Source organism: Mesoplodon bidens, assembly GCF_964165515.1.
Source record: "Mesoplodon bidens genome assembly, chromosome: Y".
NCBI lineage: Eukaryota > Metazoa > Chordata > Mammalia > Artiodactyla > Ziphiidae > Mesoplodon > Mesoplodon bidens.
In genome coordinates, this window is record NC_138180.1 from 42,692,119 (window position 1) to 42,712,047 (window position 19,929).

Consider the following 19,929-nt stretch of genomic DNA (forward strand, 5'->3'; position numbering starts at 1 on the left):
TGGGAGTGCGCACGGTGTAACCGTCGCAGCGTGTGAGGCCCGGGCGGGTGGGGTAGGGGCGGCGTGAGCTCGGCCGCGTCCCTCAGGACAGTTGCGGCGCCCATTGGGGCGCCCTCCGGTCCTCTCCCTTCGCGTCGTCTGCAGTGCCGTCCCGTGTGAGCTCTTCTGAGTCTGGGAGCTGCGTAGTTTCTGTGGGAGTGAGTGGGGTGTCTCACTACAGAAAGTCTCTGTCCGCTCGGCGCCCCCTGCTTTCTCCTGCTGGGGTTCGTGCCTTTGGAGAGTGTGCCCCTCCCGAGTGGCCACCTGAGCCCTCCCTGCCCCACCTGAAGGCGATGGAGCGCTGACAGCCAGCCAGAGGGCCCTTTGCCGTCCTCCCCACCTTCCAGGAGCGACGATGTGCCAAGACCTGTGTGGCCCAGAAGGAATCGGGCCCGAGGCTCGAAGGAAGAAGAACCCTTGGCTGGTCAGTCAAAGCGGCAGAGGTGTTAGCTACTGACGATCGTAGGGCTGAACTCACCTGCTAATTGCGGGACTTAATGACAAAGTGCCTCGCTGTCCCCAGCGTGGGGACGAGGTCCCCCGTGGAGCCACTCCCCCTGTGGAGTCAGAATGGCAGTTGCACTGTTTCTTCATTCCTTGTTAGATCCACAGGCATGTTGTCTAACCTCTGGGAGCTTGAGCCCTGTCATCAAATGGTAATATTTGGTGGTTCTTTATAAGGATTGATGTGAAGCCCAGGTGAGAGAGCGAGTCTAAAAACCACTTCCTCAGTTTTGTTTTGTTTTGCTTTTTCAGAAATGTTGGGGCCCAGAGTCTGGTTATATATGAATGCAGATCCTCACCCATTCTCAAATAAACCCAAGAATCTCGACTGAAAGGATGGCTTCGCTGTAGGCCATTACCCCAGGTAATTATTTGGTTTTTTTTAATTTTAAATGTTTACATGTTTTATTATTTATTTGGTTGCATTGGGTCTTAGTTGCAGCAGGCGGGCTCCTTAGTTGTGGCATGCGAACTCTTAGTTGTGGCATGCATGTTGGATCTAGTTCCCAGACCCAGGGATCGAACCTGGGCCCCCTGCATTGGCAGCGCGGAGTCTTAACCAGTGTGCCACCAGGGAAGTGTCGGCAGTTATTTGTTAAATAGACACTTAAGACTTTTTTTTTCAGGCACTTATTATGTGCCAAGCACTGAGGAGTAAGACAAAAGAAAAAAAAAATACAGAACGGATCCTTGCCCCCTAACACACGCAGAATTGCTGAGGATGGAGCTTGTAGGTGGGAGACAGATAAGTAAACAGCTCAGCCTAACATGGTAAATGCAGTGATAGAGACCATGTACAAAGTCCTGAGGGGATAGAGAAAAAAGTCATCAAAGACAGATTGGAAGGGAGGGAATGAGTCAGACAAGCCTCCAGGCATGATGATGCTCAGAGGTAGTTCTCAAATCTGGCTCCTCCCACCCCCGCCCCCGAAATATTTACTTATTTATTTATTTTGGCTGTGCTGGGTCTTAGTTGTGGCTTGCGAACTCTCAGTGGCGGCATGCATGTGGGATCTAGTTCCCAGTCCAGGGCTCGAACCCCGGCCCACTGCATTGGGAGTGCAGAGTCTTACCCCCTGGACCACCAGGGATGTCCCCCAAATCTGGCTTTTTATCAGACGTACTGGTGGAGTCTTTTTTAGAACGCATCTGAATTTTCTCAGTGGTATCTCACCATGTGCCTTTGCTAATTTTTTTTGCCAAGTTCCTTTGGTGAGTCTGAGGCACATCCAGGGTTAAGAAGCAGGCAAAGGTATGAAGAGTAGGTGTCCAAGGCAGATGGAAGAGCTTCCATAAAGGCAGGTAATGCCAAACACCAGGAAGCATTTTAGGAAGTGCAAGTGAGGGGGAATGTCAAGAGATGATGCTGAAGCCAGGTCATGGAGAGCCTTGTGTGGTGAGGTCAGAAATTTTAATTTTATCGGCCAAAGGTAGAGGAGTCATTTGTGCTTTTAGAGTCTGGTTTTGGCTTTGGCCTTTGGCAGCACTTTGGAGGAAGAATTGATGGTGGATCAAACAAGAGGCAGATCATTTAGGTTTCTTCTGTAATCCAGACAAATAATGAAAATGTATTGAACTAAGGAAATGGCAGTCTCACTGAGAGTAAAGTACAGAGGTAATCAAGGTGGTAGACTCTATAGAACTTGTAGAGATGGGGGCTAAGGGAGGATAGCATAGGAGAATTCACAGGTTACTGGTTTGAAAAGTGAAGTCATGGTAATACCGTGGATACAGAGAATACAGGACAGATAACACATTGACGGGAAGGACTTTGTTCTGTTCTGGTCCTGTTTACTTTGAGGCAACTGTCAAGTGAGTATAGATTCACTGTACAGTTGGATATTGAGTACGGTCAGCCTTCCATATCTTTGGGTTTCCCATGTGTGGATATAGAGGGCCAACTGTGTTCCCTGTACTCCACTATTTTATGGAAGGGACTTGAGCATCTGCAGATTTTGGTGTGCATGGGGGGTACTCCTGGAACCAATCCCCTGCAGAAACTGAAGGGCAGCTGTATATCTTTGTGGAATTCTAGGCTAGGCTATCATTTATTGAGTAGCTGAAACACAAACATGGCATTGAGTTTTACCTACGTTCTCAGTCTTTGGGGAAGCTTCATTATAAATAGTAGTTGAAGAAATAGGTTGAATTGTCACCCACAAAGAGGATATTGAATGAAGGGTTCGAGTCCTGAGGACAAACCTTTGGAAATGTTGATATGAAGCAGGGGGAAAAGGAACAGATGATTATGGGGGCTGGGTAGAGGAAGTGAGAGAAGAATGGTGTGTTGTCGTAGCTAAGGAATACATGCTTAGCAGTTTCATATGCTTTAGAGGAGTCCATTAAAGAACCTACTGGATTTGGTATTAAAGAGATTATTAGGGACTTTTGTGAAAACATTCAGTGAAACATAAGGTAGAAGCCAGAGTGCAAAGGAGCTAAAGAAGTGAATCTAAATTATTTTTTCAAGGGGAGTTCCCTGGTGGTCCAGTGGTTAGGACTCGGCGCTTTCACAGCCGTGGCCCGGGTTCAATCCCTTGTCAGGGATCTAAACTAAGATCCCTCGAGCCGCTCAGCGTGGCCGAGGAAAAAAATAAATAAAAGCAATTGTGAAGAAGTTTAAAATAAATAAATTTTCAAAAAGTTTAGCTAGGAAGGATAGAAGAAAGTGATTGTTATTTGAAGTTTCTGGCCAGCTATTATTGATAAATGATATCCCCTGGATAAGTCAATAGAAAATTACAGTTATACCTCTGGTGAAGCATCCTATGTTATTGGCAAAAATACTGTCTCTCTGATGCACAGGAGCCGCTCTTACTTCTGTCATGCAGCTTGAGGATTCCCTGGACTCCCCCATTTGTAGTTCAGTAATGATTCCAAGCAGTAAAAACACTGATGAACTTAACAAAACTGTCCTCCAGAAGAACTGAATTGTACAAAAATTTGCAAGATTCATAGTCATCTACCAGCAGTTTTCCCTTAAAAGAAAAATTTCAGTATACCCTGTTCAGATTTTTTTGGGCTTAGCTATCAGGCCAATGATGATTTTAGTTTTAGGAACATAACCACACCCACTTATGGCCTTTGAGAGGAACTATGGAAACATGTTTCTATTGTTGATTTGCTGTAGCACTGTTCTCTCTGTTTTCTAAATTCCATGGCACTTATCTGTTATATGGCAGTACCTCCTATCTACTTTGAGAACATTTAGTTTGCTTTCTGGAATGTGGAAGTAAGCCAGCTCTCTGAGTGAGTGAAATAAAAAGCAGCCTCCATAATTTTTTTTTTTTACTAGAAAGTTTATTTTGCTAACTAACTTCTCTGTTAATAATTATTTTAAAGTATACAACATTTTGGGCTTCCCCGGAGGCGCAGTGGTTGAGAGTCCACCTGCCGACGCAGGGGACACTGGTTCGTGCCCCAGTCCTGGAAGATCCCACATGCTGCACGGAGCGGCTAGGCCCGTGAGCCATGGCCGCTGAGCCTGCGCGTCCGGAGCCTGTGCTCTGCGACGAGAGAGGCCACAGCAGTGAGAGGCCCGTGTACCGCAAAAAAAAAAAAAAAAAAAAAAATGTATACAACATTTTATTTGTACTTCAGTACCTTGATTTTTTCAAAGTTGCAGTTGACTGCAGTCTTGTTTCCTGCTCAAGTCAAGCTTGAAACAACTGATGTTTGAGAAATCTTCCCTGAGTTTCATTTTCTGTCCTTGCATTGTCTAGAAGGGTGAAACTTGTTGAATTAGATTACATCACTGGAAAAACACAGCTTCTGCAGACTTTTAACTTCCTGGTATTATATTACTGGTTTTTCAAGTATGAGAAGTTCTTTGAGTGAAATTTATATTCTGCAGAAACATAGTGTCTATTCTGTTACTTCATATTCCCTAGTTTGCAGCACCCTTAAAAAATGTAATTGAATTAGAATTAGTGTTAGGAAAGGGCAGGACTCTCCAGCTGAACTAGCATATTACTTTTTTAATTTTTCACACAAGGACTGTGTAACTCATGCTATTTTTCTGCTCTACTTTACAAGAAGCTCCTAAATTAGGCCTTATTGAAATTAAGTTTCTTGTACATAAGTTTTGATTTCTCTCCCTTTCTAAATTGCCTTCTAAAATGTCTTTTTCTTTATACTTTAATGTTGAAAGCTGCCCTGCATTCTTTTCAGAAGCCTGAAGAAAGTATACAGTTAATATTTAATAAATTTTAAAAATCAGTTCACAAGACAAATCCATGTTTTTGATTGTACAGAAACTATAAATACTGTCAAGATGTGATCAGTTTCCCATTAGCAGAGCTTATTATGCACTCTGAATTTTTGGGTGGTAATGCATTCAAAAATGTAACATTGTCAAGTTTCTGTACCCAAGTATTCAATGACTTGGGTCATGTTTCTTAACCTTTTATTGTCCCTTCTCCCTCTCTGAAAGGAAACGTTTAAGACATTTCTTTCCTATGAATTTCCCGTGAATTTTAATCCCACCAATATATATTATATACTTCTTTACGTAATGTCCATATACCTGTGCTTTATATGTATAAAGAGTAGGATGTGTTCCACTAACCAGTTTTCATCTCCTTGAGGATGATGTCACTCCTGATGAGAATGCATGGATTAGGATCATCCAGTTAGGCAATGAACTTCATTGGGTTTACAGTTGGGTTTGTAACTTTTTTCCCATCAGGCTGATATACATTCATTAGATAATGAAGGTCAAGTTTTCAAGACCGGTTTTGTTGGGTAATTTCCTGGCCCAATTCCCAATAAAATGTTTCCATACGATAGAACACTTGGTTTGATTTCCCTTGGGTGTGGTTTTCTCCATTTTTGTCAAAGACTGGCTAATAGCTGTTTGGCTAATACATTGAGTTTGTCTGATGTTTCTCGCATGAATAGACTGGGGTTGTGGGTTTGGGGAAGCATACTGCAGAGTTGAAGTTCCTGCCTCATCACATTGTGTCAGGGGTTACCAACACGACTTAACCACTGGTGATGTTAACCTTGATCACTTGGTTTGAGGTTGTGTTTGCCAGGTGTCTCCACCATAAGTGTGATTTTCACTTTGCATCCTTTCTTATTTGGAAGTGTTTCACCAAGTCCAGCCCTCGCTCAAGATAGGGTGGGATTAAGCTCCACTTCCTGGAATGGGGAGTATCTGTATATATTATTTGCAATTCTTCCATAAGGAAAGTTTGTTCCTTCCCCCACATTTGTTTATTCATTCATTTGTATCAGTATGGATTCATGTATATTTATACTGTGGGTTATAATCCAATATTACATTATTTTGTTACTCAGATTGTTTCAGCTTTGGCCGCTGGGAGCTCTTCAGGTTGGTGTCTATTATGTCCCTTTGACATGCCCCCTTCCTTTTGTGTTTTGTGCACGTTGTTTCTGTTCCGGGCTTCCCTGGTGGCTCAGTGGTTGAGAGTCTGCCTGCCAGTGCAGGGGACACGGGTTCGAGCCCTGGTCCTGGAAGATCCCACATGCTGTGGAGCAACTGGGCCTGTGCGCCACAACTACTGAGCCTGCGCTACAGAGCCTGCAGGCCACAACTACTGAGCCTGTGCTCTAGAGCCTGAGAGCCACAACTACTGAGACCGCATGCCACAACTACTGAGGCCCACGCACCTAGAGCCCGTACTCCACGAGAGAGGCCACCGCAATGAGAAGCCCACACGCCACAACAAAGAGTGGCCTCTGCTTGCTGCAGCTGGAGAAAGCCAGCACGCAACAACGAAGACCCAACACAGCCAAAAATAAATAAATTAACATTAAAAAAAGTCCCCCACTATTATTGTGTTACTGTTGATTTCCGCTTTTATAGCTGTTAGCAGTTGCCTTACATATTGAGGTGCTCCTATTTTGGGTGCATATATATTTATAATTGTTATATCTTCTTCTTGGGTTGATCCCTTGATCATTGTGTAGCATCCTTCCTTGTCTCTTGTAACATTCTTTATTTTAAAGTCTATTTTATCTGATATGAGTATTGGTACTCCAGCTTTCTTTTGATTTCCATTTGTCTGGAATCTCTTTTTCCATCCCCTCACTTTCAGTCTGTAACTGTTCCTAGGTCTGAAGTGGGTCTCTTGTAGGCAGCATATATATGGGTCTTGTTTTTGTATGCATTCAGCGAGCCTGTGTCTTTTGGTTGGAGCATTTAATCCATTCATGTTCAAGGTAATTATTGATATGTATGTTCCTATTACCATTTTCTTAATGGGTATGGGTTTGTTTTTGTAGGTCGTTTTCCTTTGTGTTTCCCACTTAGAGAAGTTTCTTTAGCATTTGTTGTAGAGCTGGTTTGGTGGTGCTGAATTCTCTTTGCTTTTGCTTGTATGTAAAGCTTTTGATTTCTCCGTTGAATGTGAATGAGCTCCTTGCCAGGTAGAGTAATCTTGGTTGTAGGTTCTTCCCTTTCATCACTTTAAATATATCGTGCCACTCCCTTCTGGCTTGTAGAGTTTCTGCTGAGAAATCAGCTGTTAACCTTATGGGACTTCCCTTGTATGTTACGTGTCGTTTTTCCCTTGTTGTTTTCAGTAATGTTTCTTTGTCTTTAATTTTTTGTCAATTTGAGTACTGTGTGTCTTGGCGTGTTTGTCCTTGGGTTTATCCTGCCTGGGATTCTCTGCGCTTCCTGGACTTGGGTGGCTATTTCCTTTCCCATGTTAGGGAAGTTTTCGTCCATCATCTCTTCAAATATTTCCTTGGGTCCTTTCTCTCTCTCTTCTCCTTCTGGGACCCCTATAATGTGAATGGTGTTGCGTTTAATGTTGTCCCAGAGGTCTCTTAGGCTGTCATCATTTCTTTTCATTCTTTTTTTCTTTATTCTGTTCCACAGCAGGTGAATTCTACCGTTCTGTCTTCCAGATCACCTATCCGTTCTTCTGACTCAGTTACTCTGCTGTTGATTCCTTCTAGTGTATTTTTCATTTCAGTTATTGTATTGTTCATCTCTGTTTGTTCTTTAATTCTTCTAGGTGTTTTTTCTTTTAATTCTTGTAGGGCTTTGTTAAACCTTCCTTGCATCTTCTCGATCTTTGCCTCCATTCTTTTTCCAAGGTCCTGGGTCATCTTCACTGTCATTTTCCTGAATTCTTTTTCTGGAAGGTTGCCTATCTGCACTTCATTTAGTTGTTTTTCTGGGGTTTTATTTTGTTCCTTCATCTGGTACAAAGCACTCTCTGCCTTTTCATTTTGTCTGTCTTTCTGTGAATAGGGTTTTCCTTCCCCAGGCTGCAGAATTGTAGTTCTCCTTGCTTCTGCTGTCTGCCCTCTGGTGGCTGAGGCTACCTAAGAGGCTTGTGCAGGCTTCCTCATGGGAGGGACAGGTGGTGGGTAGAGCTGGGTGTTGCTCTGGTGGGCAGAGCTCAGTCAAACTTTAATCTGCTTATCTGCTGATGGGTGGGGTTGCGCTCCCTCCCTGCTGGTTGTTTGGCCTTAGGCGACCTAGCACTGGAGCCTACCTGGCTCTTTGGTGGGGCTAATGGCGGACTCTGGAAGGGCTCCCACCGAGGAGTACTTCCCAGAACTTCTGCCACCAGCGTCCTTGTCCCCACGGTGAGGCACAGCCACCTCCCCTCCTGCCTCTGCAGGAGACGCTCCAACACTAGCAGGCAGGTCTGGTTCAGTCTCCTATGGGGTCACTGCTCCTTCCCCTGGGTCCCAGTGCTCACACTACTTTGTGTGTGCCCTGCAAGAGTGGAGTCTCTGTTTCCCCTAGTCCTGTCAAATTCCTGCAATCAAATCCTGCTAGCCTTCAAAGTCTGATTCTTCAGGAATTCTTCCTCCCGTTGCCGGACCCCCAGGTTGGGAAGCCTGACATTGGGCTCAGAACCTTCACTCTAGTGGGTGGACTTTGTGGTATAAGTGTTCTCCAGTTTGTGAGTCACCAGCCCAGCAATTATGGTATTTGATTTTATTGTGATTGTGCCCCTCGTCATTGCAGCTTCTCCTTTGTCTTTGGATGTGGGGTATCTTTTTTGGTGAGTTCTAGTGTCTTCCGGTTGATGATTGTTCAGCAGTTAGTTGTGGTTCCGGTGCTCTCGCAAGAGGGAGTGAGTGCACATCCTGTACTCCGCCATCTTGAACCAATCTCTGAAATTAATTTCATTTAACCCTTTTTACTTGAGTTTGGATGGTGGAGGCTCTGATGGTAGTATAAAACCCCAAATTGGAGACAGTTGAAAACTGTACGTTTCAAACTTAGTAGGAATAGTTTTGTAGCTATTATATTTGCAGCCATTACAGTTTATACTGCCTTGACGTGCAGTGAGTTATGGGCAGCAGTTCATACACACATGTGCAAAGTCATGTGTATATATACTTCCAAACCAAGAGAAAATTCTTCTCTATATGAGTTTTTGTTATTGGTATGGACTAATATTTGGGGATTTCTAAGGTTTCCAGGGATTTCGGGAGCAGGGCCTCAGGGAATGTGAAAGGTTTCCTGAGCTTCTCACTTGACTCCAGTACATGATTAGAACACTCCAAAATCTGTACTTTGAAAACATTGATAATTCTATGTCTCTGTATATAATTTCCCATCAGTACTGTATAGTTTTGAGCTGGCTTTATAACACAGCTGTATGTTGCCTTATGATGTTTATTACTAACTGCTTTCATTTCATTATTTTTCATGTGTCACAGGTAAAGTTTTTACGAGTAAGCTCAGATTGAGTTTAGCCAGTGATTGATAAGCTGGCCAGCAGAATGTTCTGGATGTGGTCGAGGCACATTGTAAGTTGAAGACATGATCATTTGTAGGAAATGTACCCATTCTCCACCAGAATAGGCCTGAAGTGTTGTGTGTTTTTTTTTTTTTTTCTTTAGTCTTTCCATGTCTTCTTTTCTGGATACAGGTACAGAATGAGCACATGTTGTTGGTGTACACCAGGTGGTATTTCCACCATTGACTTCCTGCAACGCTATGCATCCAAGACCCACTCCAGTGAATTTCAAACAGCTGATGAAGACCTCTGCTACTGCTTAGAATGTGTGGCGGAATACCACAAAGCAAGGGATGAATTGCCATTCTTACATAAGGTACTTTACATTAATTGGGCAGTATTTTTCAGAGCTTGATAACTAGGAAGAGAATAAATTTAAACTCTGTTGGAAGCATTCAGGGAACTGAAAACGTGATTTAAACTGTGAATGCTAATATACGTGTAGTATGTAACTCATAGCCTGGTAGATAGTAGGTGCTGAATAAATGCTTATTGATTGATGGAATTGAATTGAAATCTAAAGCAGAATTTTATAATCCTCCACTTTTAGACATTTTGATGTGAAACAGTTTCATGAAATGAAGTGACGTATGGGGTTTTTTTGGGTTCATGTTTTAATGTCGTTGTGTTTGACTTTCTTAACAGCCAGGTATCTGAATGGCTTGGGTTATTCTTTTATTGGCTAATAGTTCTTTTTTTCCCCTCTCTTCATTTTTTAATGTTACGTGCTATAAATCAATAAAGACAAACATTTTTTTTCATTCACAGGAACCAAAGTGAAACATATAATTTTAAATATGTGGCTTTGAATATTGGTTTATTATATTTATCTGGTGAGAAATGGAATACAGACCATAGAGTTACGTATAATAATATAGAAGAGAGGAGGGGATGATAAGTTATGAACATTTTGAGGAAAACTTTATGTTTACAAAGTTGCCTAGCGATGAAGCTAACCAATGCCTTTATGCTAAAGCTGATGTTTCAAGGTAATTACCTATGGCTGGAACATAGGAGGGAAGTCAGAGAAGGCCCAGCTTGTGTAAAGAAGCTCCAACTTCTCATTTCCTTTTCAATAGAGTATAGTTGACAGTGCTGTTGATAACAAAACTCTGCAAGAGCAATGTTGTAAACATCTCATGCTCTATGTACTCATGTTCATGTATCATAAAAGCCACTTTTATGTTCAGTGACTGTTTTCTTTAAATCTAATATAATTTTTTTTTTTTTTTTTTTTTTTTTTGGTACGCAGGCCTCTCACTGTTGTGGCCTCTCCCGTTGCTGAGCACAGGCTCCGGACGCGCAGGCTCAGCAGACACGGCTCACGGGCCCAGCAGCTTTGCGGCATGTGGCATCTTCCCGGACCGGGGCACGAACCCGTGTCCCCTGCATCGGCAAGCGGACTCTCAACCGCTGTGCCACCAGGGAAGCCCTGGTACTTCTTTAAACTTCTGAATTTTTATGCTTAGGAAAAGGCTTTCTAGAAGGATCGTCACATCCAGTATATTTTGTTGCTAATAAGATATAAAGCACACTGCCCGTTTTTCTTTTCCTGTAGGTTTTATGGGAATTAGAAACCTCACGTCTCATAAATCACTTTGAAAAGGCCATGAAGGGAGAAATTGGAGACGGTGACGAGTTATATATAGTAGACAACAATGGAGAGGCACAGCTGTTTGACCTTACTGGCGAAGACTTTAAAAATAAGCTTCGAGTTGCTCTTCTTGAAATACTGAAATATCCTTATTTGCTTTTACATGAGCATGTTAGTGAGTATCTTGGGTGTTTCACAGTTGTATCATTTTTATATTTTAAGAATTGTAAGAATTTGGGTTTATCTATATTGAAAATCTGTTTCTTAAACATATACTTAGGATACTTTTTTTTCCAAACGTTTTATTTTGAGCATTTCCAAACCTAGAAAAGTGAATTACACAGTGAATACCATATACACACCACATAGATTGTACAGCTGCTGATATCTTGCTGTATTTGCTTTATCACATATTTATTCTTCTATCCATTCAATTAATTTTCATTCTTGGAATTTGTCTGTAGCAGAGTTTTTCATACTTGGCACTGTTGACATTTTGGACTGGATAAATCTTGGTTCCTGAGGGACATGCTGTTTATTGTAGGATGTTTAGCAGCATCCCTGGCCTCTCTCCACTAGATGCTGGTAGTGACTTGCTCTCCCCATTACCCTAGTTGTGACAAGCAAAATTGTCTCCAGATATTGCCAAACGTCCCTTGGGAGTTGGGGGTCAGGGCCAGTGGGGGACAAAATCGCCAGGTTGAGAACCACTGGTCTGTAGTAGTTTTCAGTAATCACAATGGCATAGCATATTATGTCTGCCTAGATTTTGGCCATTTATATTTGCATTTCTTAATATGAATCTCTTGAAGACATTTTCCTGATCTGTCAAATCTAACGAAATAACAGTACCTTTAAGGCACCCACTACTGTATCTAGTCCACATTCAGATTTTCCCAGTAGTTGCAAAATGTGTTTTTTGGATGATTTATTTAAATTAGAGTCCAATCAGGGACTGTGCATTTGGTTCCATTTGGTTCCATATTTCTTACATCTCTTTTAATCCAGAATAGTTTACTTTTACGTATGTGTGCACAGGTATAGATATCGTTAGATAAATAGATAGATGGATAGATAGATAGATAGATTTTTTTGTCATAACTTTGACTTGCTGAGACCAGATGGTTGCCCTAAAGAATAATGTGCTTCCTGGACTTTTCTGATTTCTTCCTTGTCATGTTATTTGACTTGTTTCTCTATCCTCTGTATTTTCAGTAAATTGAAAAGTATATCTAAAGATTTATTAGATAAATCAGTTCTTTCTAAATAAATTCAAAATAACTAGATTTTTAAATTCGAACAAGTCATTTTTCAAACATTTATTAAAGAGTACCATATCCAGAAAACTATATAAGCTTGATTTTTCATAAACTAAGCATACTTGTGTAGCTGGCACCCAGGTCAGAAACAAATCATCATCAACACACCAGAAGCTCTCCTCTTACTTTTCCAGTCATTGTCCCTCCTTCCCAAAGCTAACCACTGTCACTACAATATTCTTTGAAGCTTGACAAAATAAAGTTGATTCATCTGATATGGTAAACGTATGAGTCTATTCAGTATACTTTTGAAAGAGTGATGAAGAAATTTCCATGAAGCAACAGGGATTAAGATAGTGCTGGTACAGATAGACTCATGGAGCAGTGTAGAGACTCCAGAAGTAAACCGAATATATTTGGGGAATTTACTCTTTGCTGATGATAGCATTTCAAACCAGTGGAGAAAATGGATTACTCAGTAACTGAGAGTAGGACAAAATAGCCATTTGTGGGGCAAAGCTGATTTTATCCCTGTGGTACAAGATAAAGTCCTCATGGATCAAAATGTAAAATGCTAATGGAATTGGACCTATAGCCATACTTCTAAGAAGGTGCTCTCTGGAGATAATTATGCCCAGTGTGAAAAAAGATGTTTGTACTAGGAAAGTCAGAGCAATTCATAGGCACACACTATGATCAACCTACCGGTCTTTCAGCAGCTAAATATCATTCCTACATTTACAGCATTTTTATGCCTCAGTTTAAAAAAAAAAGGAGCAACTTTTCATTTACTTACAGAGCAACTGAAGGAGCCAAATTTAGGGAATCTTGATACGTTGATAAGATTTATGTCTTATGTTTACTGCCTTATTTTTTCTATTTAGATGAATTATGCGTTGAAGCACTTTGCCGGATGGAACAAGCTAACTGCTCCTTTCAGGTTTTTGACAAACATCCAGGGATCTATTTGTTTTTGGTCCATCCCAATGAAATGGTGAGTGTGAGTGTTAGGCAGTGGAAGAGGGGATATTTTATTTTTGCACCTATATTACAGATAACTATAATAGAGGTTTTTGATGTGTACTTTGTTTAAAATATTTGCCAAAGTTATTCTCTTGTTGTTGTAGCATTACTGTAGTTCAGGAGGGGGTGCTGGGGGGCTCAAAGAAGAGGGTTAAAAGAGTAGGGAAACAGTTCTGACAGGTGATGCTTCAGTTTAAAAGACAAATGAGGGAATAACCTGAACTTTCAGTGTGTTGACCTGAACTAACGAAGAAGGAGAGTTCTCTCTTGCTTTTCTTGCTTGCCTGCCCCGCTCCAAGCACATGGAAATACCAGTTAAAACACTTGAAATAATTATTTTGCTAATAGATGAGATTTTTAACAGGTGATGGGGTAGAGGGGAGAACAAGGAGATTCAGTTCTTAGGTGCCAAACAGGAAGAGGAACATGAGAATCAGAACAGTAGGTAGACAGAAGCAGAGAGCAACACCAGAGGCTTGGAACCTGACTTTGAGCTGATTGCTCGAGTTTGAGGACTTAACATCATGTGGCGAGGCAGCGTGTGCAGTAGGACCTGTGCACATTGGCCTCTAGAACTGAGTTACAACGTTAAGACAATAGCCACGAAGGGTTGCTCTGCCAATAGAAGGGTAGTAAAGAGGCTTTTTTTTTAAGTGGCTAAGAAAGAACACGGTAATGGGGTTTCCAGTCAGAATGGTGGTGAATTTCTGTCTCCTTTGTGCCAAACCCAAACAATGATAGAAAAGAATTCAAAAAGTGGAATTCTAAAAGGTATAGTCCCACTTTTTAAAGGGTAAATGTTTCTTTGGACCAGTAATGGAACAGAAATACAAAGTGATACATGGTGGAAACCTGTATGTCGGCCTGGGTGGCTGTAGGTAGCAGGGGACTGAGTTTGTGCATGATAATAAGAATTACAAGTCTACTCCAGGCAAGGGTAGAACCAGAGTCGAGGCCTGTGCTTAAAATAAAGGTGGGGCTTTCCTGCCTGTGAAAGAAGACTGACAGAAAGTACAGCCAGCTGCTCTCCGGGACTGGCTTTCTTAAAGCTGCAAAGCAGTAGAGGAAGCAGGTCCAGCTGAGCAACCAGGACCTGGGCCAAGCACTTGCAGACTGGGTGACTGGGTCTGCAGGGCCAGGAATGACTGTATTCTTCATTATATATGTGTTTTTGTAGGTGAGGAAACTGAGTCAGGAGACTTAACCACAGTTACACAGGCTAGTATGGTGACTGGGATTTGTATATAGGCAGCCTGATCCAGAGCCCTAATGATTTTTTTAAAGTTTTTATTTGAAAATACTTTAAAATTTTCAGAAAATTCTCAAAAATAAATAAAAGTAGAAAACACCTGTATATTCTTTAGCTGTATTCACCAATTACTAATGTTTCACTCCATTTGTTCTATCATTTGCTTTCAGTTAACTACAAAGCTGTTTGTTTTCTGACCATTTGAGAGTAGGTTGCATGTATCATAGCCTTTTGCCCCTAAATACTTCAGTGTATATTTCCTAAGAATAAGTATATTCTCACAATATTATAAACTTCAGTGACTTTAACATTGACACAGTAAGGTCTGTTTTCCAGTTGTGTCGTGTGATCCAGTGTACTTTGTAGCATTTTCCCCCTGTACTCCAGTATCCAGACCAGGATCAGGATTTACATGTAGTTGTGTTACATTAGTCTCCCTTAATCTGTAACATTTCCGCAGCCTATCTTTGTCTTTTATGACAATTACATTTCTGAAGAATAGTCATTTCTGCCTCCCTCCCATTTACAAAAAATAGAATGCTTTTCATTTTGGGTTTGTCTGATGCTTGCGCATGGTTAGGCTTCGGTTATACGTTCCAACTGGAATACTACATAAGTGAAGGATGCTATGTCCTTCTCAGGCTGTCAGATATACGGCATGCCATATCATCCGGCCTCTCATGGTGATGTTAATTTTGATCATCTAGTTGAGGTGTTGTCCAGTTTCTTCACTGTACAATGTCTATTTCTTAAGTACTCTAAGATCACATAAATACCTTACTCCTCACCAAAATGTTCTCCTAAATTTAGCATTACCTGATGGTTCTTCCCTGAGCCAGTTTTTCTAAGATTGCAAAATAGTTTCAACCCCAGCACTTTACACGTTTACCAGTCAGCACTTGACATTGATTATACTATAATCAAGAGCCATTTTCCCTGCTCTTCATTTATTCATCTGTTTATCATAAGTTATAGACTCATTGATTCCTTTGTATTTTTTTTCGATAGCTTAAAATCCATTACTTAATTATGTTGGCATAGAGCCCATTCTTTTGTCCACTAGTTCTATGTTTTGCAAACTTTTCTGCCCATAACCTAAGTAAAAATATTCTTCATCGAGTTCACACACATATAGACATACGTGACCTAAACATTTCACAAAACAGTACTTACTGTTACTATGAAGGACGCCCACTGATTTTTTTTTAAAATTTTATTTAGTTTTTAAGGTTGGTTGTGATCACTAAATTCAGTTTGTAGTGCAGAATAAATTTAAAATCACTTCCCTATGCTATATCGCCATGTAGAGGTGACCTTTGATTTCTTCTGAGGTTTCTCTTTTCATTTTTCCTTTTTTAACTTTCTATTATGGAACATTACAAACATACAAAAATAGATTGGTGTAGTGAACCCCCATATATCCATCACTGTGCTTCATCTGTTATCAATATGTGGTCAGTATTCTACTCCTGTTTAGTTACCGCAAATCTTAGACATCAGAGCATTTCATCCATAAAATACTTTAGTTCGTGTATCAAAAAGGTAAGTGCTCTTTTAAAAGAACAATTACATCGACACACTTATAATAATAATAATAATATATTTCTAGTCAGTATTTGAGTGGAAGTTACTCTCTCAAAAATGCTTTATCAGGGTTAGATCAAATCAGGATCAAGTAAGGTTCACATGTCGCATTCCAGTTGACCCTTGAGCAACAGGGGTTTGAACTGCATGGGTCCTCTTATACACAGATTCTTTTTAATAGCATGTAGTATAGTACTACACAGTTCGAGGTTAGTTGAATCCATGATGCAGAACCAGGATATGGAGGGCTGCCAACTATGTTATATTCGAATTATATTAGTGTATTCAACTACGCAGAGGGTAGGTGCCCCTAACCCTTGTGTGTTGTTCAAAGTTCAATTGTAATTAGTATCTTCCGTCTTTTTTTTTTTTCTGTCATCATGGACCTTTTGGTTTATTTCCTTTAAATGTCTGAAAATCATGTATTTTTCCTAAAGTACTTTATTCTATATGATAGTTTTTTTCTTCCAGTTTTATTGAGGTATAATTGACATACAGCACTGTATAAGTTTAAGATATACGGTGCAATGATTTTTTTAAAGTATTTGATGTATCTTGTGTCCTCTGTAATCTGTAGAGAATCTTATTTTAACTGTATTCTTTCTGTAGACAATTGTGTGTTAAATGAAGTAATGAATGTGTTACACTTTTAGGTTTCACGTTGGGCTATCCTGACAGCAAGAAACTTGGGGAAAGTGAACAGAGATGATTATTATGACTTACAGGAGGTTTTGACTTGCCTTTTTAAAGTTATTGAGTTGGGGCTTTTCGAAAGTCCAGACATTGATACTTCTTCTGTCCTTGAGAAGGGTAAACTGATTCTTCTGCCTTCACACATGTATGATACTGCCAACTACAAAAACTATTGGTTAGGTGAGTATTGTTCCTACACACATATAATTAGTATTTTCCAATATTTCTTATGATTATCCTGCAAGGGAAGGGATCTCTTCTGGTAATCTGATCAAAAGTGCTAAATAAAGGATTTCATAGTTCACAATTCTTGTTCTGTCATTAAATTGACTATTACAACATCTTGTCTTTAAACATTTCTTATCCTAGAAATCATCTGTGTAAGAGGTACATTTTCAAGTATGGCAAATAGATCTTTTATTTAAGGCAGTATTAGATGTTACCGTATTAGCACAGCAGCTGAACTTAATAGGGTTTTGATCTCTTGAAACAGAGGTTTAATACCTCTTTTCCCATCTGTAAAATATTTCCTGGGAGAAAGCGATACTAACTTTGGTTTTCATCAAGTTGTATATTGACTTAAAGTAGTTCTGTCCTACTTCATTGATTCAGAGTCTTACAGTCATGTGTATATTTGGCAGTGACTGGTACTTGAAATATAGTGATCTTAAAATTTAAGGGGTCTTTGATATTATGAGATGCAAATTGTGTGGTAGTCATTTTGGAAATGGTTTTCTAACCAGGTTCGTGCCATTTTCCCTTTTTATTCAGTCTAAACTTCTGTTCTTAGGAGGAGGAGTTGTATATGAATATCTCAGACTTCAATGTCTGAGGCACTGGATACTGTTTGGTTTCATCTTACTGCCTTGTTATTCCTTTTGCCAACTAAACTGGAGAAGACATTAGAACAGTTTTATTTAATCAATTCAAGAAAACTATACGTGATCTTACAGGTATCTGCATGTTGCTGACCATTCTTGAGGAGCAAACCATGGATTCACTGTTGTTGGGCTCAAACAAACAGAATGATTTTATGCAATCAATACTTCACGCCATGGAGAGGCAATCAGATGGTAATAAACTTTATTTGCTGACTATTGTGATGATGGTGCACTTTGAAAATACTAGTGTCACTGTAAGAACGTGGGTGTATGATGTGGAGGAAAGAAAGAATGACCGTTTTATGGTTTTGGTCACAGAGTCAGAATTTTTAATTGGAAAGGACCTTTAGAGTTTAACTCAGCACGTTACTTTCATAAAAGAAGAAACTGAAGCCCAAGGAAGTTAACTTACTTTTGAAAAAAATAATTAATTAATTTTTGGCTGTGTTGTGTCTTTGTTGCTGTGCATGGGCTTTCTCTAGTTGCAGCGAGTGGGGTCTACAGATTCCTTCTTTAACATCTTTATTGGAGTATAATTTCTTTACAATGGTGTGCTAGTTTCTGCTGTATAACAAAGTGAATCAGCTACACATATACATATATCCCCATGTCCCCTCCCTCTTGCGTCTCCCTTCCACACCCCCATCCCACCCATCTAGGTGGTCACAGAGCACCAAGCGGATCTCCCTGTGCTCTGTGGCTTCTTCCCACTAGCTATTTTACATGTGGTAGTCCATGCCACTCTCTCACTTCATCCCAGCTTACCCTTCCCTCTCCCCGTGTCCTCACGTCCATTCTCTATGTCTGCATCTTTATTCCTGTCCTGCCCCTAGGTTCTTCAGAACCTGTTTTTTTAGATTCCATATGTAAGTGTTAGCGTACAGTATTTGTTTTTCTCTTTCTGACTTACTTCACTCTGTACCACAGACTCTAGGTCCATCTGCCTCACTACAAATAACTCGATTTCGTTTCTTTTTTATGGCTGAGTAATATTCCATTGTATGTATAGCCACATCTTTATCTATTCATCTGTCGATGGACACTTGGGTTGCTTCCATGTCCTGGCTCTTGTAAATAAAGCTGCAGTGAACATTGTGGTACATGACTGTTTTTGGATTATGGTTTTCTCAGGGTATATGCCCAGGAGTGGAATTTCTGGGTCGTATGGTAGTTCTATTTTTAGTTTCTTAAGGAACGTCCATACTGCTCTCCATAGTGGCTGTATCAATTTACATTCCTACCAATAGTGCAAGAGGGCTCCCTTTTCTCCACACCGTCGCCAGCATTTGTTGTTTGTAGATTTTTTGATGATGGCCATTCTGACTGGTGTGAGGTGACACCTCATTGTAGTTTTGATTTGCACTGCTCTAATGATTAGTGGTGTTGAGCATCCTTTCATGTGTTTGTTGGCAAACTGTATATCTTCTTTGGAGAAATGTCTGTTTAGGGCTTCTGCCCATTTTTGGATGGGGTTGTTTATTTTTTTGATATTGAGCTGCATGAGCTGCTTGTAAATTTTGGAGATTAATCATTTGTCTGTTGCTTCATTTGCAAATATTTTCTCCCATTCTGAGGGTTGTCTTTTCATCTTGTTTATATTTTCCATTGCTGTGCAAAAGCTTTGAAGTTTCATTAGGTCCCATTTGTTTGTTTTTATTTCCATGTCTCTAGGCGGTGGGTCAAAAAGGGTCTTTTATGTCATAGAGTGTTCTGCCTATGTTGTGGCAGGCGGATTCTTTACCACTTCACCACCAGGGAAGTCCCCTCTTTAAGAAACATTCCATAATTGTCTTCACCTAACTAATGACTTTCTTCCATATTTGAGAGCTTCCTAGACATAAGACAGCTTCAGTAGAGGATAAAAAAGTATATGAGCAGTTCTACACGAACGACTATGATAAAAAAAAAAAGTAGACTCTAAGAGCCCTGAGGGAAATAAAGCAGAAAGTTCTAAGGTTGACAGTAATTGGGTGAGTTAGAGCACTTGCCTCCTAAGAATACTGCGGAAGATGACAGGTGGTGCTAACAGTGAAGCCATTCTGGTTCTCACTTGGAAAAAGCCAGCTATCTGTTTTTTTCTGTAGGTGGTGTATCTTTATGTGAGTGTCAAAAATAAATCTGGAAAGAAAGAGTAGAGTAAGATCTTACAGATGCTTGACTGAGGGCTTCTAATTTCCTTAGAAGACATTAAGGAGCAAGTGAAGGTCTTTGAGCAGGGCAGTGTTTTGCCCCTGCATGTAGAGAAGAGGGGAAGGACCGGGCATAAGAGTGTGTGAGTAATGGGAATTCCTGCCAGTTGGATGGAATGGAGATAACAACAAAGCCATGTTGAGAATGGATGGATAAAGAGTATGTATCTCTGCTT

The 19,929-nt window shown here is 40.5% G+C and overlaps 1 protein-coding gene across 1 annotated transcript in view; it reads left to right on the plus strand.

The window, feature by feature from the left end:
* Positions 1-394: 394 nt before the first annotated feature.
* Positions 395-19,929, plus strand: part of LOC308609674 (putative helicase senataxin) — a gene marked incomplete at both ends in the record, with an annotated part of 69,433 nt that continues 49,898 nt past the window's right edge. The window contains 6 exons of the mRNA XM_081223390.1: positions 395-463; positions 9,385-9,597; positions 10,840-11,050; positions 13,019-13,128; positions 16,644-16,863; positions 17,637-17,756. Coding sequence (XP_081079516.1) covers positions 395-463; positions 9,385-9,597; positions 10,840-11,050; positions 13,019-13,128; positions 16,644-16,863; positions 17,637-17,756 — 943 coding nt within the window. The remainder of the gene's footprint in view (positions 464-9,384; positions 9,598-10,839; positions 11,051-13,018; positions 13,129-16,643; positions 16,864-17,636; positions 17,757-19,929) is intronic.